This window comes from Sceloporus occidentalis, unplaced genomic scaffold (genome assembly GCF_023333645.1).
Source record: "Sceloporus occidentalis isolate IW3139 unplaced genomic scaffold, rSceOcc1.0.p SCAF_91, whole genome shotgun sequence".
NCBI classification, from domain to species: Eukaryota; Metazoa; Chordata; class Lepidosauria; order Squamata; family Phrynosomatidae; genus Sceloporus; species Sceloporus occidentalis.
The window spans coordinates 2,804,916-2,829,718 of NW_028317071.1; the positions used below are offsets into that span (position 1 = coordinate 2,804,916).

At 48.6% G+C, this 24,803-nt stretch overlaps 1 protein-coding gene across 1 annotated transcript in view; it reads right to left on the bottom strand.

Moving 5' to 3' along the window:
- Positions 1-814: 814 nt before the first annotated feature.
- MISP (mitotic spindle positioning) overlaps positions 815-24,803 on the bottom strand; it is a 30,076-nt gene continuing 6,087 nt past the window's right edge. The window contains 3 exon segments of the mRNA XM_089496643.1: positions 815-900; positions 2,202-2,313; positions 14,824-16,821. Of these exon segments, the coding sequence (XP_089352769.1) occupies positions 815-900; positions 2,202-2,313; positions 14,824-16,821 (2,196 nt within the window).

Genomic DNA, 24,803 nt, shown 5'->3' on the forward strand with positions numbered 1-24,803 from the left:
CCCTATATTTTATACTTTACCTGTTCCTGAAGAGATGATTCTTTTTCTATTTTTACTTTTCCCTTTCCTTTTCCCCCAGTGAATTTTCAAATTACTAAGTGGTCTCACATAGGCTAAACTCTGTTCCTACCACTGAGCCAATCCTTATGTTCAGCCCTTCCAATCAAAATGTTGGATGGCGCCAGGGCCTTCTCACAAGGGTCCGCTCAATGCCAAAAACACACAGAGCCTGCAGGAAGATAAGTTCTTCCACTCTTTGCCAATTCCTGCTTGCCTTTACTCCTGGCTGGCTCGCCAAATATGTAACAGAAATTTCAGGAAACTTAAATTTCTAGGATTTGCAGAGCAATAGGATTGGCAAGAGGACCTAGTAATTGAAAATCCATAAGTTTATTTCCAATTGTCGACAAAGGAAAGCAATGAACTCAGTGGAATTCAAGTTCCAAAAGCTGAGACCCCGAACAAGACAAAATGGCTCTTTTTATATTATTCAAGACAAAGAAGCTTCTTCAATACACCTGGTTGGCTAATTACAATTTAAACATACAGAATTCTTACAGTCAGAACAGAAATACATGCATACATTAAAACTGCATCATCACTCCTTACCCCCTCCTGTAGGAATTCAGTGGCTTTCCTCCTAACCTTGCTTCTGAATGTCCTTATCTCAGTAGTTTATGTTATGTCTTTTTACTGGTGCCAGCTTCCATCCAGGTCAAGATGCACTCCTTATTCCTTTGCTCTAGTTTCTCCTAAACTCTAAGCCTTTATTTCAAAAACCATCTCTCTGGCTGACAAAGGTGACTCCATCTTTCTATAGTTTTTTTATTTCAACAAGGAATATTTCCACCACAATGGGAGGACTGGACAAGGAGGATCTGCCGGAAACACCGGTAGCTGCTGGAGGGGAGAGAAAAGAGATGGGCACAACAAGGGCTACATTGGGTGCATTTGTAAAGAAAGTGTTTGCTTCTCGACAACGGTATCTGCTGAGACCTACAGGGACAACTGTATTTCTTACCCATCTCTTCCTATGACTCCAGGTGGGGAACAGTGGTTGGAAATAAAACAGCAGATGGACAGATAATACCAGTTAAAAGAGCATACGTGTCATGTTTAGAAATAAATTCTTGACTACACACATTTCAGTTTTTAAGGAAACCCATGTAGCTTGTGTCTTTTTCTAGTGTCATTGATGATGGATGCTGTAAGGAATCTTGAGAGCCAGGATGATGTAGTGGTTTGAGTGTTGGACTCTTTGACTCTTGAGACGGAGGTGGACAGGCCCCAATAATCAATATATCTATCATAGATATAAGAAAAATGGAGGACCTTAAATGTCCTACATTTTGGGCTGAGTTTTGTCCTGCAGTTTTCCTACAGTTTGGTCTCGAATTTGTCCTACATTTTGTCCCTGGTAATAGTGGACAATTATGGCAACCCTATATCTATGTATAATTCTCTTTAGAAAATAGAGTTGTAGAAGTAAGGCACACACATTAGAGAGTTCCAAGATGAGGCCCCTTTGGGGAGAGTGGAATGCAAAAGGGTAGGCAAAAGAGGAGATGCCCAAGGTGAAGTTGATATGCACAAGACCTTGGTTACATCCAAGCGCCTCAGACTGATACGGATGCAACTTCACTGGCAGAAGGGCCTCTGAATGCCAGCCTAGCTGATAAGGGGGCAATGGGACGTAGCCAAATGTATTTAAAAACAGATTTAAATATATTCCTGTATCTTTGCTCCTATTGCTAGAAATTTAACATGCTTAGCTCTTAAAATGCCCAATGAGGTGATGAGGATGAGTTTTCTTTGTCTGTCTTCCTATAAAGGTAGCCATTTTTCTTTGGCTAGAAAGTCTCAGTTTTGTTTGGAATTTGAATTACGCTGAGATTTGCCAGCATAATAAACCTGAGTTTCAACATTATCTGGGTCCTTTTGTCTTGACTCTATTCTGTCAATACCCATCATCCACAACAAGACCAGGGTTCGATTCCCAGGTCAGCCATGAAACTCACTGGATGACTTGCGTGAGCAAGTCACAAAGCTCTTAACCTCAAAGGGAGGCCTCCTCTGCACAAATCCTGCCAAGAAAACTCCATGATAGGTTTGCCTTAGGGTCACCATAAGTCAGAAATGACTTGAAGGCACACAACAACAACAACAACAAGGACTCTCCTATTACTCTCATCTTCTCTCACCTGGGTTTTGGGAGGTCAGCGGGGAACTGGGGCCCGTCTTGGTGGTGAACCTGGTTTTCCTCCTCTCCTCCTGGAGCTCCAGTTCTCTTTTCAAAGCGTCCTTGATCTCTTGGTCTGTTACCCATGCTGGTTTATATAAATTTTGGAATCAATGATAACCCTTGGATGACCCCTGGCCAGACTCCAAGCCTGTCCTCCATTACTGGCAAAGCGAGAGGACATGTGCACCTCCCCTGAGGGGAGAAGCCCCATTTACATCTCAGTAGGTCTGGGAAGTCGCATGAAGGGATTATCTTGAGTCAGGAAGAGTAAATGTTTGCCTTTCCTGAAGCTATCACCCCCTCCTCAAGTCTGTTGTCCGAACAACTTAAGTCAGTGATATTATCAGATCCAGACACCCAGGTGAAAGAAAGCAATTAAACACCTTTGTTTCAATCACCAAAACTCTCTGCCCTCAGGCCAGATTTGGCCTATAAAAAGTCCCCACTTTTGCTGCTCAGCGCGCCATTTGCAAGGTCTACTTACTCCACGTCAGTCAGACCTCTGTTTTGGTAGCCGGCATCTCTGCTCAAACCCAGGTTGCGGAGCAGACTGTCTCACTGTCCACCACCACTCCATTCGCTCCCCGGAGGGAATCTACATTCTGGTAAGCATCACCCTTAGTAACGCCTGAAATCTGTTCCTATTTTCCAACCCTGATTTTCCTGAGTTCTGAGTGTTTGTGTGAGTGTATGCGCAACGCATGTGTTTTTCCCCTATTTCAATAAATTAGACATCTAGTTATTAATATCCGTCTCAGCTTTATTTATTGGGATCCCCTGGTCTTCTCCGTATACACATCGGGAGACGATCTTGGTGGGCTCTTGTAGCCAGCCCCCTCTTGCAATATTTGGACTAATAACAACATAATAAAATTCCCCTACGGACCCTTGGCTACAATTTGGTGGAGAAAGCTTGGGCATAGAACTCTCCCCTGAAATCTAGACTTTCCAAACTGATCACTTGGGCTGTCTAGATCTCGGAACGTAGAGAGAACAGGGATTCCAAAAAGGCCGCTGCAGACAGGAATAAATAGGGAGGTGTGTGTGTGTGTTCTTGTGCGCTTGGCCATAAGGGCAAAGGGCTATCTTGGGTTGGCTGATCCCGTTTCATTTCTTTGGTTAGGTGTCCTGCTCATTGGCTCCGGTACGCCGTCCAGTGGTGGGCCCTAATCACCCTTGGGCGTGATTGTCGGAGTAGGCAGCCCGACGCCCTATTTTTATTTTCGCTATCGTGGGTGGGAAAGCAGAGGAGAGGTCCTCCCCATTCCATGACCTTCAAAATCCCCGTGCAATTTAGGTTCACCCCAACAGTTTAAATCCCCCTTGAGCGGGCGAGGTAGGCAAAGGAGGGAGACGTCCTGGTCCGGAAGCCGAAAACCCAGGGTCAAGGGAGGAAAAGGCAGCTCCAAGGAGTGCCATTTGTGGGAACCTCACGGAGGTCCCAGGGAAAACTCAGGCAGGAGTCTAGCTGGGGGCCAAAGTTTGGGTTGTTAGCCAGGCCACGACGGAGTGGAGCTACAGCATCTGAACTCCCCAGTGAAAGTGAGGCAGGGCTGAACTGACTTCTGACCGGGTCTAAACGGAGGACAACCCTTAAGTCGCTCGCTGCAGCAGCGCCGGGCCCTCGCGTGAATTGGGCGGCGTCCCTGACCCAGAGTTACATTTAGGAGTTCTGTGGAGTCCTCAGGGAGGATCCCAGGACAGCAGCTCACTGTAGGACAGAGAGTTGCACCAGGTTTAGGTGGGAAACGAGGCCCCGGTTCCATAACCTCTCCCAGCCTAGGATTTAACATGGCCACACACTCAGAAGACGACAAACTGGTCAGGACAGAGCAACCTCAGGACCGGTTGCAAAAATGGATCCTTGGGAAGGGACCTAATCCCTGGAAAGCGGAGGGCTTTCTAACCGAGGATCCCTTTGCGACACTACTGAGAATATACAACGCACATACCAAAAAGACAGGGTTTAAAAAGGTGTCCAAGGCAGAGAAGGACAGATGGGCATCATGGGGAATCTGGACCCTAGCCCACGAAGACACTAGGGAATACAAAAAATTGGCAGCCAGGGAGGAGACCAGACAGAAATTGTTAGATGAAGCGGTCGCCCAGATACAGGAAAAGGTGGCCGAGAATGCCCTACACATCAGGGCAAGGGAAGAAGCAGCTCGGCAGTTGGACACTGCCATAATGGAAAATGAGCTGCTAAAACAACACAACAAAGACCTGGAAGAGAAGCTCAAACAGGCAAAATTGGCGGCTGACTACGTGTTGGCTCGCAAGTTAGCGGGAAACCCCAGGGCAGATCACACCAAATGCGAAAAGCAGATTCAGGAGCTCAAAGCCTCGCTGCTGCTCCAGCAATCTGTGGTATCCACAATAAGCCCCCAATATCTAGAAGCGGTAGAGTGGGACGAGGAGGAACCCCGACACGTTCCCGAGGAGGCCCGAACCCCACCGCCATTTAACCCCCAGTGGGAAGAAAGCAGAAAGGAGGACATCATAACTTCCCGTCCTCCCCAGTCATCCACCTCTGAGAAATCAGCGCCTGTGAGGCCGGTAAAGACCCGCAGCATGGTGGAGACCAAGGAAACAAACGATGACGGGACCGTAACTAAGACTGTGGTCGAGACCGTCTCCTGGTCCATGACCGAGGTCCGAGCCATTGCAGACCACTTAGGAAGGTTAGACGCACAAACTGGAGTCCAATGGATGACCAATGCGTACGTCTCATACCCCAAGGCAAAGGGACAGGACTTGACACAAGTAGCTAGGATGTGCATAGATCCGGCATACACGGGAGCCTTTGAGGCTGCCGCCATAACCGTGGATCTAGCCAACGTGGACATTAGCGAGTGGATGACAAAGGTGGCGAGTGTCTTGTGGCCAGGAACGCTGCTGCGCACCAAGTACCAGTTAGAGAGACAGGCCGAGGACGAAGCCCCCGATGCCTACGTGGCAAGAAAACAGATATTGGCCATCCTAGCAGGGCAGATAGACCTCAACTCCGAAGGGCAGCCGATCCTTGACAATCGCAATTTCATTGCTGAAGTGTACGCAGGGCTACACATATCAGCTAAAACATACATGGGCTCCACTTCCCTACAGTTACACACTATCAGTTGGAAACTGTTCATGGATAACGTTCGTGAAGTCTCCAAACTCTTCTGGACCGCAAGGGCAGAGAGAGACCTAAACCTAGGAACTAGCAAGCCAGCTAAGACAGGAGGACGAAAAGGGGGAAGGGAGGGAGAGCCCATCCACGCGGTGACCTACCGCAACAATGGCCCCCACTCGCAACCCCCGCCACGAGACCAAAAGACTGGTAGCAGCGGGCCAAATGGAAAGCCCGATTACTACCGAAAAGATTACCGAGGGCCACCCCCCCAGAAAGGCCAAGACAAAAGGGAGAGAGCCGAATTGATCTCCCAGGATGTCAGGAACGAAGTATGGCAGGGGCTCATGAGGGCAGGCTTCTCCAAGGACTCCCTAGATCACCAACCCACCAGTGAGCTAGTGTTGCTGCTGGCCAGAAAAACAAAAGAATTGTCAGAAATGGTCGCCCAACAGCAGGGAGGTTCAGGCTAGGCCAGCCCGGGATCCCCCAGAACATCAGGGACAAGGGCAGGACCTAGGATCCCATGGGCTAAACCACAGCCTGCCAAGCCTAAACGCACCGGGCCAATCAAGCCCAATTACAAACCGACTCAGACAGCACCAGCAACCGCAAGTGCCCCGATCTCCCAAATCTCTCCCCCAGATCAACCAAAACTCCCCGCCTGCCCACAAGTGATTGCCAAACTAACTCCGGACCTTTGGGGACGGCCGTTAGTAAAGGCAGGGATAGGCCAGGACCCTGTCACTCCCGCACAGCTCCTAGTAGACTCGGGAGCCGCGGTAAACACCATACACCCCGATCTGGCCCAAACTGGGACCAAAACCTCCACACGCTTAGAGCTCACAGGATACGGAAAAGGCCGGCAGCAGGCTGCGATATGGAGTAACATTCCACTGCAGCTTGGGCCCCTCCTAGACCACATCCAGGCTTGTGAGAACCAGAGGGAGGACGACGGAATTCTGGGAGTAGGATTTTTAAAACGCCACAAACTGACACTGGATTTGGCCAATGGATTCCTCTGGCAGCTTGAAGAGGGACCCCTCCAAATTTCGGCCATCCACAGATGTGCCGCCCTCAAGGCCCCAATGCCCCTTTTTCCCATAGCCACAGACCCATGGGTACAGGAATTCCCTGAGGTCTGGATCTCAGACAAACTGGAATGCGGCACCGTTAAAGGAGCCTGTGTACTCATCGAGGGAAAGGATCCCCCTCCACAGAAGCAGTACCGGTACCCCAGGGAAGCAGAAGAGGGCATTGCCAAAACCATAGAAGGACTGCTCAAATGGGACGTAATCCTACCTATGCAGTCCATATGCAATGCACCTCTGTGGCCCGTACTGAAAGCTGATGGCGTCACATGGAGAATGACTGTAGACTTTAGAGCCCTAAACGCAGTCACTCCTCCCGTCGCTCCGGTGGTGGCAAAATACAATGAGATCCTGGCTGCCATTGCCGCTGGAGCCAAATTCTACAGTGTAATTGACCTGGCTAACGCATTCCACTCCATTCCCCTCCATGAAAGCTGCTACTATAAGTTCGCCTTTGAGTTCAGGGGGACCCAGATGTGCTTTAAGCGCTGCCCCCAAGGTTTCCACTCAAGCCCCAGTATATGCCATGCTCACGTTGTAAAAATGTGGACCAAGCTGCGTCCCACTTCCCGAGCCCACGTGCTATCCTATGTGGACAACATCCTGATCCACTCCAGCACCCCAGAGAAGACTGCCGAAGTAACCAGGGAGGTGCTAGACCTCATTAGGGAAACTGGGTTCAAGGCTAACCGAGACAAGGCCCAGTTAGTTCAGACTCAAGTAAAATACCTTGGCCTCAATCTGCAGACAGATTGCAGGACCCCCGATTCACAGAGAGTAGAGACCATTGGAAAACTCCCTGCTCCCACTGATGTGTCCTCATTGCGGGCCCTACTGGGCACCTTCAACTTTTCCAGGGAATTCATTGAGGCATTCGCCCCTAAAGCCAAGCCGCTGTATGCTCTCCTAAAGAAAGGAGCCGCTTGGGAATGGGGGCCCCCGCAGGAAAAAGCATTCGCCACCTTAAAACAGGACCTTGCCAAAGCCCCGGCCCTGGTACATCCAGATGTGAGCCAACCATTCTACATCCAGCTAGCAGTTTCGGATGGCCACATAGGGGCTATACTCTCTCAGCTCCGGAACGGCACCCAAAGAGCTGTAGCCTATGCTTCCCGCAACCTCTCCCCCACCGAAGTCAGATTTGGGCCGTGCGAGAAAACTTGCTTGGCTCTAGTGTGGGCCCTGACCAAATGGGAATTTATAATAGGAGGCGCCCGAGTGATAGTGCAAACCCCACATACCCCACTGAAATACATCCTGTCTGGAAAAATTCAGGACGGCCAGGTACACAACGCCAGAATTGCAAAGTGGACTTTGGAATTGGTAAAACGGGGAGTGAGCTACCAGCGGCAAGCGAGCGAGCCTCCGGCCCCCTATGGGCTCATTGTCACTGGATCTGCCCACGAATGTCCACTGCCACCCATCGCTGACCACACATGGCCAGTCACCCCTGGGGAGCCCTTATCCACAGCTCTAGAGAAAGGGTTCCACTGTTGGTTTTGTGATGGATCCTCATACTGCCTAGAGGGCACCCGCTACACGGGATATGGGGCCATCAGAGTCAATGACTCCCACATACTGCAAGGCACTGTCCGCCCCCATTCCAGCCAAGCAGCTGAAGTAACTGCGCTGCTGGCAATCTTGGCTTTTGAGCCCCATGACATCCCCATAGCCATTTACACAGACTCTCAGTGGTCTGTGAGCGCCGCTACGGATTGGCTTCCAGTATGGATAAATAGGGAATGGAAGACCAATGACGACAAACCTGTAGCTCACACAGAGATCTGGAAACAGGTAGCAGACCTAATCCTGGATCGCACCGCAGACACCCAAGTTTCCTTCATAAAGGGACATCAGAAGGGGACACAAGAGGTGGCCAAATGGAATAACCAAGCCAACTCCTTAGCTAAGGAGGCAGCCCGGCTGCCAGAGACGGCTACCCCACTGCATCCCATTAACGTCAAGCCGAAAAACCCCCTAATGCCCCCTACCCTTGACCTGGCAGAACTCCAGAAGGGAGACCGAGAAATAAGGGAACTGAGCTGCATAGGCAAGGACCCCACGGGCCGATACAAGATAGAGGAAAAGGAAAGAGTGTGGTGGGCAGTAGATAGCGAAGGGACCTACCATTGGATTGTGCCCCTAGACCTCAGAGGGGATCTCATACAATTTGTACATGAGATCGGGCACAGAGGCAAACAAGGCACCTACAAACGTGTAAGGGAGGCAGGATGGTGGCCTAAAATGAGAGAAGAGGTAGATCAATGGGTGGACAACTGTCTGTCTTGCGCCATGGTTAATGCGGACCCTAGTGGGCCCAAGACCACTATGAGACACCAGCGCATTAATGGCCCTTGGACCCGGCTCCAAATAGACTTTATTGGCCCTCTGCCCACCACCGCCAGGCACAACAAATATTGCCTCACCATAATTGACCCCTTCAGTAAATGGGTAGAAGCCTTCCCCACTAAGGATAACACTGCTGCAACCACAGCCAGAATCCTGTTCACCCAAGTTTTGTCACGGTTTGGGATGGTGCGCGAACTAGACCACGACTGCGGGCCCCACTTCACAGGGGAGATCATGAAGGAGCTCTGCCGAGCCTTAGGCATCCGGCAGAAGTTCCATATCCCGTACCGCCCACAAAGCTCAGGGGGGGTCGAACGCACTAATAGGACCCTAAAAGAGGCACTACGCAAAGTGGTGAAGGCCTCTGGGAAAGATTGGGATGCCAAACTCCCCATAATTCTCATGGCCTTCCGAGGCACGGTGGCATCCCACGGCTTCACACCGCATCAGGTCATGACCGGGAGGAAAATGGTCATGCCTGAGTCCTTCTGGATAAACACCACCCTGCCAGCAGAACTAGAACCGGTTCTACTGAACCACGAATGGATCAGAACTCTCTTACAGAGCCTGAGCCTCATCCACAAACAGGTCGCCTTCAACCTCGGCAAAAACATGCAAGCCATGGACCGCAAGCTAGGGTGGGTGCGTAACCCCCAGTAATGGGACCCGGGACAGCTTGTCATGTACAGAAACTTCTCCCAGCATAAACACGCCCTGTCCGCTAAATGGGTTGGGCCCGTTAAAATCACCGAGAGAGTCTCGCCAGCAGTATATCAGGTGTGCATCCCAAACAAACAAGGAGACAGACTCAAATACTTCCACTCCTCTCAGCTGAAGGAATGGAAAGGGGGACCAGCCCCCGTGAAAGCTATCCAGGAGTGGCCCGAGCTCCCCCCAATTGACTTATCTGAGACTTTTCTGTGTGACGATGGAGGTTAAAGTATAGGACCCGTCACTCAAAACCCATCTCTGTTTCCCTACAGGGACACGAGATGGTGTGCCATGTTTGGACCCTAGGGATCCTTATATGGCTAGGCGGAGGCACGGCCCTCACCACTTACCCTACACAATTTGACACAACGTGGGAATTCAACATTGAGGCAGATTGTCAGTGGGCACCACCCTACCCCGGGATTTACGAAGTCCTGGATGCCATGGACGAAGCCCGCATCTGGTATGACAAAAAACTCCCCCTTAAGATTAAAACCAGGATCTATGTTACAGAAGTCAGGACCATAAAGTCCGAAGTCATTATATTCGGTCCACAGGGGCATACATGGGTAGAGGCCGACGCAGGTCGCCTCCCCCTTTCCGCAGGATTCTGGAACCGCCACCGGTTTGACCCTCCACTCAGTAAGGTCCCCTCCTCATTCTATACAACCCTCTCCCTAGACAAGCAATGCCGTCCTACATGGACATGGAAAACTAGACTTTTCCTGTGTCAAAACCTGACCCGGACCCCCACTAGATGCAGTGCTGGGTGCCATAATATAGAGTGCCCCTACATCCCCATATACGCCCCAGCCATCCTCAAAGAACCCCCGATGTATATAGGAAACCTAGTCATCAGGAGAGATGTTGCTGTCTATGCCTACTCAGAGACCCAGCCCATCATCACCAATTTATCCCTAAATCTCACAGCAGTAAATGTAGCTAAAGCCATTCCCTCTTGTGGCCCATATCTAAAAGCCGCTTGGGCACAATGGGAACAGCTAGAAAAAAGGTGGCAGCCCTTAACACACCCACTGTTCAGAGGCAAACGGGACGTGGTTGGCACTGTCCTGGGAGGCCTCGGTGTAGGAGAAGGAGTACTGAATGCCATAGGCACAGAAACACTGGCAAACAAACTTGGCTTAGTAGGCTCAAAGACTAAAGAAGCAGGGGTCTCCATCGCCTCAGGCTTAACCAATGTGGCACAAGGCATAGACATAATTGGACACATCCTGCCCCAGTGGGTAGGGGTAGAAAAGGAAATTATCATTGACCTCGGGCGGTCCCTTCAAAATAGCATTTACAATTTATCCATAGCCATCCAGTGCACGCAAATACAAAGCAGCCTCATGGCATTTGCGTCGCAATTAATACAGGCATCTCTGATGAAGTTAATTCACCCCGAAGTTCTGGGATTGCTAAAGGTTAGGTACCCAGATTCAATTCAATACCCCGCCGACTTAATGACAGTCACAGGAGCCCAATGGCAAGACATGATCCTGACAATTGGCATATATCACGAGAGGGTATGGGATCCTCAAATAGTTCACCCGGTCTCCCACCTGGGCTTACCCCTTGCTGGGAGCAATACCACAATGATTCCGGACAAGCTATTACATTGGGCCAATGGCACCCACCTTTATGACTTGGCTGGGTGTGTTAAAACCAGGCAGTGGATGCATTGCTATGGCGGTCTAGAAGGAACCCCCATGCGAGACGTCCAAGAACATGTCATTATCCCCACCCGGACGTCAGTTATGGTACAAATGACCCACGACTGCTTTTGCCTACGGACCCCATGCCCACATATCACCATCCTCCCCCAAGAATATGACATAGACATAGATAGATTCAAAGGTAACCCTTGTTTTTGCCGTGTGCATATAAAGGACTGCCTCGGCCAGGAGTTTTACCTACACGAGCTGGTCAGAGAATACACCAGCGAGACCATATATCATGTAGATCATAAGCTGTTAAGGGGCTTCCACCTCGAGGATGAACTGCCAGTATCCAAATGGCTGCGCTTGCTTACCAATTTAAGCGAGGCCGCCAAACAAATTGAGCAGACTGAGGACCGCATCAAATTGACAGTAGACCTCCGGGCCAAACAAATTCTAAAAATCACCCAAGACATACAGCAAGCCACCACCAAATCCTGGTGGGGAGACTGGGATTGGTCCGCCACCGGCCAGGCGATTTTAAATTTATTCACCAATCCCCTAACAATAATAGTCATAGTCCAAATCATCACTGTAATCGGCTCTACCAGCCTAATATGCTGGGTACGCAAGCAAATGGCAGAGTTCAGGGCCATCCGCAGAGAACTAGACCTCCCTCCACAGCCCTCTAAGCACAGCATGCGCTCCACCTACTAGGCTTCATGCCTAATTCATCTGTCTTTTACAGTCTCAGGCGGGCGGAAGGATTGCCACCTCCGCCCTAGTGCAGGAGGTAGTGGTTGCTCTCCTTGGTGAAGCCGCGACAGTGTGCCCGCTCAGCCAAGGCAAACAATCACTCACTCCCACACAGAGGTTAAAACACAACCACAAATTCACATCCGGCTCACTCTGCATGACTGCCTTTTAGGTAATGGCGAGGTCTACCTAATGACTGGGCTCTATGCCCTTGTACACCTTATGGTATGTCTGTTCGTCTCCCCGAAACTAATTTGGTTTGGCTTGTTGACAATTTCGGCTAATTATCACAGGCAAAGGGCAAAAGAGCTAGTGGAGGCTATTTTGCATATTACCCAGCAGGCTACCAATCCCTGGGGCTAGTCGCCTGCGGCCCATCCCTCTTGCATGTCATTCATTCTAACAACCCCGCCCCATGCTCCTCAACAAGGCCCCCACCCTTCACGGAAGAGTCCATTAAGGGACCTAGGGGGGGGAACCTTTTTTTGTCCTTCTCCTTGGTTTTCTTTTTTCTCTTTCTATCTTTTAACCAGTATGTGGGGCAGGGGAAGTTCCCCCGCCCCTATTTTTGTGCAGGCCGAAATGGACTGGCATCCTTGGAGCGCACGCGGCAGCTTGCTGCGCCCGGCGGGTCGTCTCATGAGAGGACTCGCCTAGGCATAGCACAGGTCCTGAATCAGCAAAGCAGGACCACTGCCGCGGCTCCACCAAGGATGCCGATCTAAAACAGCATGTCAGGCCTCCCTTCACGGGAAGCCCAGACAAGGGCAACCCAACTGCCCTCAAAGCCCGGGACCTAACCAGTCCCCGCTATCTTTTTAGTCATGGTGACACAACCCCTCTTTCTAAACCCTGCCACCCAGACTGTTCCTCCATTCTTGGGCTCCCCAGGACTGGGTCTCTCAAAACCGACAGATGGCTAATTAAGCTATAAAAGACACCGATAGCCCAAAGTTAAGACCTAATTCACCCGGCATGCTAAACCCCTCTTTCTCATGGTCCCGTCGGCTTCATTGCCCAAACTTGGCCAGCCAATCATCGTTCCCTTTTCCGCCCACGTGACCTAAACTAACCAATCCCTGACTCAACCCGTTCCTGCATGATTCCCAGTCCCTCTGTCATGAGGAAGGTAAGCCCCCTACGCGTTTCAGGACCAGACCCCGCAACTGCTGTCCCACTGATGCCATGGCACAAGGTGTGCCACACCGCCCTCCAGCCTCGGATGTCCCCTTCCCGGACGAGGACTCCCACATCAGCAGCCCCGCGTGGTGTCATCCAGAGGCGCGCCCGAGGCCCGGCCAGTGCTCTCGCTCTTCATTCCCGGTCCGGACGGCCCTCCGCAGTGCTGCCGGCCCCCGATGACAGCTCTCACATGCCCGCCGCCGCCCGCTCCTTGAGGCGGTCTAACCAAAAGAACTTGGGCTAGACAGCCAGAGGTCCTGCCAAAAGGACCATCTGCCACTGGACTCAAACTGCCATCTCATGGACATTAGCCCACTTCACCATGACCAATGCCCACATACAGGATCTATGGCTCATCCTTGTGCCAGATGAACACTGGTTGCAAAGAAATTGTTTCTTGCAGGACAGCTATACCTCATGCCCGCATTCTCATACCCGTACTGAGCCATCTGGCTCCCGCTGGACAAAACCTAACATGGACTCTGTCATTCCATATACAAACCACCAACTGTTTGGACTCATGTCACATTCATTTGCTCTTTTCAGTCATTGGACTCATTTCTATCAGTTGTTGCTTTTTCTACTGTATATTGATTGCTCCTCACGTTAGATATATATGTGCATATTGATTGTCTATTGCCTTCTGCCTACTGAAGGCTTTTTCTTTTCTGTTGCTATATTTCCTCATTTGTTATTGCCTTTATATGCTTATTGACATGTGTGTGTGTGTGCCCCGAATAGTCCCTACCCCTTGAGACAGGCCTTACAACCGAGATGCTTCCCCTAATAGGATGCCCTCCCCAACATTCACACCCCAAAATTTATATGACAAAGAGTAATTCGGAAAATACCCATCCACTCGCCTGAGTGTCTGTGAAATTTCCGAGGGGGGGGAGAATGTTACCCATGCTGGTTTATATAAATTTTGGAATCAATGATAACCCTTGGATGACCCCTGGCCAGACTCCAAGCCTGTCCTCCATTACTGGCAAAGCGAGAGGACATGTGCACCTCCCCTGAGGGGAGAAGCCCCATTTACATCTCAGTAGGTCTGGGAAGTCGCATGAAGGGATTATCTTGAGTCAGGAAGAGTAAATGTTTGCCTTTCCTGAAGCTATCACCCCCTCCTCAAGTCTGTTGTCCGAACAACTTAAGTCAGTGATATTATCAGATCCAGACACCCAGGTGAAAGAAAGCAATTAAACACCTTTGTTTCAATCACCAAAACTCTCTGCCCTCAGGCCAGATTTGGCCTATAAAAAGTCCCCACTTTTGCTGCTCAGCGCGCCATTTGCAAGGTCTACTTACTCCACGTCAGTCAGACCTCTGTTTTGGTAGCCGGCATCTCTGCTCAAACCCAGGTTGCGGAGCAGACTGTCTCACTGTCCACCACCACTCCATTCGCTCCCCGGAGGGAATCTACATTCTGGTAAGCATCACCCTTAGTAATGCCTGAAATCTGTTCCTATTTTCCAACCCTGATTTTCCTGAGTTCTGAGTGTTTGTGTGAGTGTATGCGCAACGCATGTGTTTTTCCCCTATTTCAATAAATTAGACATCTAGTTATTAATATCCGTCTCAGCTTTATTTATTGGGATCCCCTGGTCTTCTCCGTATACACATCGGGAGACGATCTTGGTGGGCTCTTGTAGCCAGCCCCCTCTTGCAATATTTGGACTAATAACAACATAATAAAATTCCCCTACGGACCCTTGGCTACAGGTCGATGAGGGCCAAGGTCCGCGGGCTCCAGGTCTTCAGTGTGTAGAGCTCGTCCTGAGGAGCAGACCTCTTGGGTCTGGGTTCTTCTCCCTGGGTGCTCAATGGTTTCTGATCATCAGAAAAAGAGAAACGAAGTTTCCGAACAGGGATGGCAAAATGTTCCTTCTGCATCACGAGTTCCTCTCCTGGGTCTTCTGAATCCAGGATGCTGGGGGACTTTGGTCGAGGGGAACCCATTGGGTGGTCAGAAGTGGCAGAACTTGGACTGAAGAAGAAGAAGCTGTCATCCCGTGGATTCCTTTTTTGGACTGAGGTGGGCTGTTGGGCCTCAAAGCTCCACATCACCTTCTGGAAAGGGATTTCCTCTCCATCATCTGCATTTGCAGGAGGGTCACCAAGGGCAAAGATGGACTTGCCCTTCTGGGGCTCTCCTGATTCCTTTGGCTTTCACAGAGAAAGATTGGGAATTGCCTCCTCTTGCTCAAAAACTTTCCTGCGTTCAGCAAGCTCCTGGCAATCCCCTTTGCTGTACGTCCCCAGCAGCCTCCCTTCCTTTTGTAGGTCTTCCTCACGCTTGGTTTCCTGCTCAATTTCCCTCTGGACTGAAAAGGAAACACAAGGTTTCTCCTTCCCTTTGATGGAGGAAGCCAGCGAGGAGGATAAGAGAGGCTTTGCACAGATCTCTACAAGTTCATCCCGGCTGTTCACCCTCTGGATCCCTCGTTGTTTCCAAAGGTCTTCCTCCCTCTCCAGGGACAAACGGATCTCCTGCCCAATGGGGGTCTCCTTCTTGGCCTCCAGCCCTTCCATTGAACCTGGGCCACTCACCACTGAATCCAGAGAGTTCCCAGTGTTGCTTCGGGAGACCCTTTCATCAATAATCACAACTTTTAAGCCAGGCTGTGTTTTCCCCAAGCTGCTGGAAGCCAGGTTTTCCCTAACAGAGTTTTGAGCAAGTGTAACTTGTTCATGAGATATAAGTCTTTGAGGGGTGACAAGATCTATCTTTTCATTAGGCCTGTCCCATCCTCTTGGGTTCGAGGGATCCACTTGGTGGGTCTCCTTCAGGATTACTGAGGTCTGGCATTCGCCTCTTCCAGAAGCACTCTTGGGCATCCTCCTTGGAGACACAGCCTCTTGCCTGACACCCAACAAGATGTTAGGATCCCTCTTTTCCAAGGCAAGGAACTGCTGACGGGCAGCAGTGAAACTGATCTGCTCGGTGTCTATATTTTGGGAGTCAACAGGCATGCTCACAAAGCCGGGGGAATGGCTGTCAAAGCAGACAGCGAACCCAGTGGAATAACTCCGTCTGGTCTCGGTTGCCTCCTTGCTGGGGAAAGCTGTTTCATTGGCACTTCTGTCCCTGGCATCCAGCCGTTCTGCCACAGTGGTGCTTTTCCTCACTGCTTGGCTCCTGATAATTTCTTGCCTTTCATCCTCAAGTTCTTTGGCCTTCTCTGGCGAGATGTCCTCGGGGGGAATCCTATACGGCAGCTCATCGTCCTCTTGATCATAAAGCCGGGAGGGTTTCCTCTCCCCTTTGTAGGCCCGGATGTCATACAGTGAACCTGACCGGACCACTTCCAGCTTAGAGTCTCTGTCCGGGGGTGGCGTCCAGAGGTTGGATTGACCATTGATGGACTTAGCCACCCAGCTAGATCCATCTCTCCTTTCCCCTCTATGGTCAGCCTTCTGATCTTGGTGCCTAAACTCAAGATATTCATTTTCCTTGCTGTCAGACATCCTTTCCCCTTGCATCATGGTCCATCGGACATTTTGTTCTTTATTTTGTAGGCCTGTATTTGGAGAGATAGTAAAAACCATGTTTATCACATTTGTCTCCATGGCATGGACCTCCTCCAACTCTTCCTCTTTCTCCTCCTCCTCCTCTTCTTCTTGTGTTTTGAGGGAAAGCTCTTCTTTTACAAGTGTTGTTGGTGCTTTTTCCTGGTTTCCTTCAGCAACCCTTAGGTCTGGACTGGAGCTTCCTAGTCTCTGAAGAAGAAAGAGAAAAAGATATTTATTTGTTTATTGAATTTATACCTTGCCTTTCTCCCATGATGGGATTCTAGGAAGCTTTGTTGTTGTGTGCCTTCAAGCCATTCTCAACTTATGGTGATCCTAAGTCCAACCTATCATGGGGTCTTCTTGGCAAGTTTCTTCAGAGAGAGGTTGCCATCGCGATCCTCTGAGGCTGAGAGAATGTGACTTGGACAAGGTCACCCAGTGGATTTGCATGGCTGAGCCGGGTTTCAAACCCTGAGTCCTAGTCCAACGCTCATGGCACTACACCAGAAAACAAGATTAAATTAACATCTTAATTTAAATGAGTTACGATAAGAATTGTATAAGGCCATGGTGGAAACAGTTAAACATGCATTTGAAACATCTAAAACACCCATTGGAAGAGGTGATTAAGAAATAAATATGATTATTATAATTACTAATAAAAGATTTTTATCCAACGCAGGACACACACCCCTCCCCAAACACACAACTGCTATATAAACTCTTCTAGAAAACGGACATATAGCCCGAAAACCCACAAAAAAACTGCTATATAATTTAAAACTCCAAGGCCTGCCGGAATTGGAGACATTGGGGAACAGCCCTGGCATCGTGTGCTTGCAAAACAAGGGGTTTGCCATACTATGCCACAGTTTTTTCCATGACTGAGCAGGGATTTGAACCCTGGTTTCCAAGAGTCCAACATTGAGATTATGTCACCACTCTAGCGCCTATATTTTGACTCTATTCTAGCATCGTCTTGACAAGATTTCATCAGAAAAGGTTTGCCCTTGCCTTCCTCTGAGACTGAGAGTGCGTGACTTACCCAATTGCTGAGCAGGGATTTGAACCCTGATCTCCCAGAGTTGTGGTCAATGCATCTAAACCTACATCTCTAAAAGAGAAGTGGATATATGTCAACCCAATTGCAAACTCCAGTCTTCCACAACAACTGAAGTAGAGTCAAACTATTATGTGTTAGGATGGATATATAGGTTGAATCTCTCTTATCCAAAATACTTGGGATCAGAAGTGTTTTGTATTTTGGAATATTTGCATAGACATCTTGAGATATCTTGGAGATGGTACCCAAGTCTAAATATGAAATTCACTTATGTTTTGTGTTATGTTGTGTTTCATTTATAATGCACCTTATACACATAGTTTATAAGTGATTGTATACACCATATTTTTAATGTTTGTGCATGAAGCAAAGTTTGTGTTCACTGGACCATCCGAAAGCAAAGGTGCCACTATCTCAGCCACTCATGGCTTTTGGAATAGCTTGGATTTTGGAATTTCAGATAAGGGAGACTTGTATTACATTTTCACCCATCCTGTCTTCTATTCCACAGTACAATAGAAAAGTTATCAACTACCTCCCTCTCCTGGAAGAAATGAGAATTTCAACATATCTATGATGATGGGAATTTTAGGTTTCCATAGTGGTCTGAGTGTTGGACTATGACTCTGGAGATAAGAGTTTGAATCACAGCTCTGCCATTCACTCCGCCACTGAGTGACGCTGGGCAAGTCACACTCTCTCAGCTTCAAGGGAAGGCCATGGCAAACCTCCTCTGAACAAATCTTCCCAAGAAAACCCCTTGATAGGTTTTCCTTAGGGTCATTATAAGTCAGAAATGATTTGAAGGCATCCAACACACACACAAAGTGACTTTGGGCACATCACACTCTCTCAGGGAAAGGCAATGGCAAACCTCTGAGTAAATCTTGTCAAGAAAACCCAGTGACAGATTCGCCTTAGGATTCGCATAATGGCGCACTTGTGACGTAGCGGACACACCATGACATGTGGATGTTATGCATCTATTACATGAACAAGGCAGCAGCCATGCAGACGGGATGCCGCCATCAGGCTGCCGCCATTACATACTAGGGTTCTGGACCGTGCGGTTGTTGCGCAGTCCGGAACCCTAGTATTGCTGCCGCCACACCTCTTTCAGCCCATCTGTCTCGGGCCTATGATTCTGGAGACCATGGTTTGAATCCTTGCTTGGCCCTGGAAAGCCACTGGGTGACCTTGGAAAAGTCACATACTCTCAGCCTCAGAGGAAGGCAAAAGCAAACCCCTTCTGAAAAAATTCTTGTCAAGGAGACCCAGTGATATGATAGCCATGTCAGAAAGTAACGCAAGCTAAGAAACAACATAAACAAACCAACTCGGTTCTTTGAAATAATCCCTCCTGATCGTGGAAAGCAACATTGGTTAAAGGAACAACCCACAGCAACAAAATGAATCAAAAGAAGTAATTTGTGTGTGTTTTGGGGATTCCCAGAGGTCAAACCACTGCACCATGCTGGCTTTCTGTGGGTCTGTTTAAAGGACATGAATTCTAACTTCCACCTGGGCAGCGACCAACTCTTTGCAACCTTTCACAGAAAGGAAGGGCTGCATTGTTTTCATTCCCCTGCCCTCCTCTCCACCATCTCACCTTGCAAGGTGAGGTTGGAACAGCGCAGGAATTCTTGCCCAGCCCTGCAACTCCATAGGTATTTGCCTTTCAACAGATTCTTGAAGGTGTGCTCATTCCACTGGCTATTTGCTCTGCTCTTCCAACTCTGCCCTTTGGCTGGAGCAGAGAGAGGCCATGATCCCAGTGCGAAACCTCTACCCTGGGCTTATCTCAGGCTGGGAAGTCAAAAGTCCATCAGGAGGAGGGACCAGGTTTCCACCACAACATTAGGAAGAGCTTCCTGATAGTAAGAGCTGTTTGATAGAGGAACAAGCTGCCTCAGAGGGTGACAGAGTTTCCTTTCTTTGGAGGGTTTTAAACAGAGGCTGGATGACCATCTGTCAGGAGTGCTTTGATGGTGTCTTCCTGCATGGCAGAAGGAGCTTGGAATGGCCCCTTGGGGACTCTTCCAACTCTTTAATTCTAGGTGTCTGTGGGATTGTGGGAAATGCCTACAAGGAGGTTTGCTTGCATTTGGTGCCTCCTGCTCCGCCTAGACAGTTTGCACTGCCATTCTGTGGCTACCATGACAGCAAAGTCTAATCTAGGCAGAAACCCTGCTGTAGTGGCAACTCCTGGCTCCTATGTCCATCGGGCATCCCATCGGTCCTGGTTTTTGGTTTACATCAACACTAAACCTTGTTCAGTTCTGGACTGCCTCGGGGAATCCCTTTCTTTGGAGGTTTTTAAAAAGAGACTGGATGGCTGTCTATCAGGAGTACTTGGATGGTGTCTTCCTGCATGGCAAGGGGTTGAGCTGGATGGCCCCTTCAGGTCTCTTCCCATTCTAGGATTTTAGCAATAGTCCATGTGAAAAGAACCTTGGGATATTATTGATCATAAACTTCATGAGCCACCAGTGTGATGCTGAAGCAAAGACGGCAAAGATGGTTTTAGCCCACATTCATAGAACTGTAGTTTCCAAGTCAAGGGAAACCATCAATTATTCTGTGTTAGCCAGACCTCATCTGAAGCCCTGTGTTCATTTCTGGGCACCTCATATTAAGAAGGTTGCTTGGCCTCATATGTCCCAGTTTTCACCTGGAAAATGGTGGACGGTATGCCAAGTGCTCCTTGGCTTGTTGTCCTTGGCACCCGGTATTCAAAGACAGCAACACAATTCAAGATTTTATTTATTTGATTTATTTCTGTTCCTTGGTTCAGTCAATAGAGACCGTAAGTGAGAAATCCAAAGGAGACTAATCTTTGGAAGGGTAGCTATGAAGGAACTAGATAATCTTTCGGTATATGATTAAATGAAAGTCAGGAACATCTGTGCCATGGGAGTCCAGATTTCTATGCACAGATGTGAAAGCCGGATGGTGAAGAAAAATGGGAAACAGGGAAGGAAAAGAGGAAGGATATATTACAGGTAGATAGACTCCCCCAAGGAAGCTATGGCTGCCCTGGTTTTGCATGACCTGACAAGATAACTTGAAGGTCTCTCATTCAGACAGTCACCAAAGGTTGATGTCAACTTGGTGGCAAACAACCACAGAAAGATGCTGTGCCTTTGAGCTTAAGGATGATTTACTGGTTAATAGCTGTCAGTAGATTCTATCTTGTGAGCCATGGCATAGTGGTTGAGTGCTGGACTATGGTTGAATCCTCACTGCAGAAATAATCCGGTTTGACACCACTTTCGCTGCCTTGGCTCAAAGGTATGGGATCCTGGGCATCTGTAGTTTATTGATGCACCTGAGCTCTCTGACAGAGAAGGCTAAACATCTCACAAAACTACAGTTCACAGAATTACATAGCATTCAGCCACGGCAATTCAAGCGGCAGTGAAGTAGATTACTTCTGCAGTGTGGATGAAGCCAAAGTGGCGTCAAACTGGATTATTTCTGCAGTGTGGACACAGCCTATGACTCTACAGATCAGGGTTCAAATCCCTGCTTGGCCATGGAAACCCATTGGGTGACCTTGGGCACGACACATGCTCTCAGCCGCAGAGAAATTTGTGATAGGTTGACCCTAGGGTTGCCATAAGTTGGAAATAATTTGAAGACACAGAAAAACAGCAGCAGCAGCAACAACAACAACAACAACAGATCCTGTCCTCCAATAAGGGGAAACTTGTAAGATCATCCCATCCACCTCAGAAAAACGTACTAAGGGAAGATTTGGGGACCAGGCAGTGAGAACCAGCATGGCGTAGTGGTTTGAGCATTGGACTACGACTCTAGAGACCAAGGTTGGATTCCTGTCTGGGCCATGAAGCCCATTGGGTGACCTTGGGCAAGTCACATGTTTTCATCCTCCAAGGAAGGCAATGGCAAACTTCCTCTGAACAACTCTTACCAATAGGTTTGCTTTAGGGTTGCCATAAGTCAGAAAAGACTGGAAGGCACAAAACAACAAGGACAAGGGCAGTATGGATAAGATCAGTTAAACCTGATGGCTTTAATACAAAACCTTAGGGTTGCCATAAGTCGGGAAATAACTTGAAGACACACAGCAACAACAGTCCAAAAAGTAACTTGCCAAGCCCTTTGGGTGTCCTCTTTCCCACCGGCTATCTCTGAGGAGTGGAAGTTCACCCTCTTTTCCTCACTGCATGTGTGTCCCTGCACAAACAGAGCTCAGAAAAGTTCCTCTTTTGGAATATAACTCCCACAGACCCCCAGCCTGGGGTTAAGGAAGTTGTAGTAACTTCTCCAAGCTCCAGACAAAAATGTGTGGTTCATGCCAGCCCTGGTCGGATGTTTTTCTCACCAACCTGTGTGGGTTCAGAGACAGCCATTCCCAAATGCTGCCACTGCCAGGGCTGTACTCCAGATCAATTCCAGGCGGTGCCAGGATTGCTGCCCACCTTAGTGGGTATTCTCTTTCCGCAGGTGCCCAAGCCAAAGAGGATTTCAAAGGTGAAACCAGATCTTTCCTCTTTCTCCCATGAGACTTGTCAGGGGCCCTGTCTCCTCCAAGGGGTATTTGCAAGCCAGCTTGCTGTTCCCAAACTAGGTTGGCGCAGGGAGGGGTGCCCAGAGACACTTGCAAAACTCTGTGGGCTTCTGCATCAGTCTGATAAGGCCTTTGCCCTCCCCTCCTTCCACCTGCCCAGAGGCGGCAGGGGAATTCCTGGGACTGGAGATTAAAAAGAGAAAAGAGAGCGTAAAAGAAATGTTGAATTAAAAACTAAATCTGTGGCTCAACCTTCTCCTGCCCCGAAACATCTTGATTTTGCCAACCTGCCCACAAATGGGCATCTGCCACTCTCTCTAGGGCTGCAGCTGCACTGCTGAAACAATGCAGTTTGACACCTGCCCGGCAGTGGGTTGGTCTGGATGGCCCTTGGGGCCTCCGACTCTTTGATTCTATGACACCGCTTCAACTGTCATGGCTTCATGCTATGGGATTCTGGGATTTGCAGTTTTGTGAGCTATTTGGCCTTCTTGGTCAGAGAGCAATAGTGCCACAGCAAAGTACAAATCCTAGGCATCCATAGGATGCAGCCATGGCAGTTCAAGCGGTGTCAAACTGCATTAATTCAGCAGTGCGGCACCAGTTTAGGAGAACAGTCAACAACCTAAACCAGGGAGGAAATCCTGGGACCTTCCAGTTGTTGTTTGATTGCAATGCCCAGCATTCTTCACCAAGATTACAGTGGCTAGTGGTTTCTGGGAGTTTCATAGACTCCTAGAGCTGGAAGAGACCACAAATGCCATTAGTCCAACCCTCCACCAGGCAGGAATCCACAAGTTTCATGCCTAGAATGCCCATCCAACCTCTGTTTAAAGACCTCCTAAGAAGAACAGTCCACTACCCTCTGAGGCAGACCATTCCACTGCTGAACCATTCTTACAGCAAATAAATTATTCTTTACATTTAGAAATGTTATGAGATTGGACTGGATGGCCCTTGAGGTCTCTTCCAATTCCATGATTCGTTCACCTAATTTACTTAAGTGAAGATTGATGCGTGATTGTGTTTGGAGTGCTTTCGGAATGCGTCTGATAACCTTTCGCGCAGTAACGTGAATACGCATGATTGCATTCAGGATGACACTGGATTATACTTCCAATTTCAGTTGTGTGATAATGACCTCGGTGGAATCTCTTCTCTGGTTATTTGAATCTGTCGTTTCATGTTCTAATCTCTGGAACAGCAGAAAACAAGCTGGCTCCATCTTCTCCAGACCATCTCTTCATATATTTCAGGATGGCATTCATGCCACCTCTCCAAGCTCCGTTCTCTTCCTCAAGCCAAACAACTCCAGCAGTTGTTTCTCTCAAGGCTTGGTTTCCACACTTTTGATTTTCTTGGGCACCTTTCTCTGGCCATGTTCCATTTGCTTTAATTAATTACTTTTTTTAAAAAAGGAATGTCCCAAACGCTGCTGATCTGCAAGTTGTGTGTGCCATTTTGTTGCTTTTGTTGAAGACTCTAGCTAAGCTGCCCTGTGAATGGAGGGGAGCAGAAAACAAGCTCCCCCATCTTCTGTACGGTTTTGCATCCAACATCATTTGCTAGACCTCGCTAGGCAACAGTCCCTACCAAGAATCAGTGGAAACTTTGCCAGATGCCGCCTACAGCTGCACCTGCACTGCAGAATTAATGCACTTTGATACCGCTTTAATTGCCCTGGCTCCATGCTATGGAAACCTGGGGCTTGTAGCTTGGTGAGTTATTTAGCCTTTTCTGTCACAGAGTTCTGGTGCCATCACAAACGCAAATCCCAGGACTCCATAGCATTGAGCCATGACAGTTAAAGTGATGTCAAACTGCATTAATTCTGCAGTGTAGATGCAGCAAGAGAGAGACAAAAGGAGATTCATCCAGAGAGTATCTGGTCCCAGTTCCTTCTCTCCCCTCAGCTGCAGGCAAGCAAGAATCCACGCTCATTTCTCCATTGAGGAATCGTACAACAGTTGCAAATTTTTTGGTCAACATACACATTTTTTGAGGGGGGGGGCAATAACCAAATAGATAGAACTGGCTGTTAATTATTTTGAATGACACCACTGTGTTGTTGTCCAGAAAAGCATAAGTAACCCATCTAGACACTGGCTGCCTTTAAGCATTTTGGGATTGCATATTTTCAGATGAAATTGGTCCATGTGGAAGAGAAGCAAAACCTGCCTGTAATGTCTACAAAATCCTACCGAGTTTCGAAAGCTGATGGTCTGTTTGAAGTAGGAAAGGTGGGGAGAATTCTAGAGAGCCAGGTGTTTAATTTTAATCCCACTGAACACAAGGTGTGAGGAGGATTTGGGCTTTCAAAGTCACTTTTGCCTTGGACTAGTGGTGGGTTTTTGGAGAGATGAGGGTCCTCCGCTTTCGGTTGGTTGCCAGCTTTTACTTTTTGTTGTTTTGTTATCATTCGGCCTTCTTTTTGCTTTCAGCCAGTAATTTTTGATGCCATTTTGTGTCTGGTTGCATTTTGATTTGTTGTTTGTTTTAATTGTCATAAACCATGAGCTGTTTGGAAGTGCTGCTTTGATAAGATAGGACCCATTTAAAAAATACTGAACATATGAAATATTCTTACTGGAT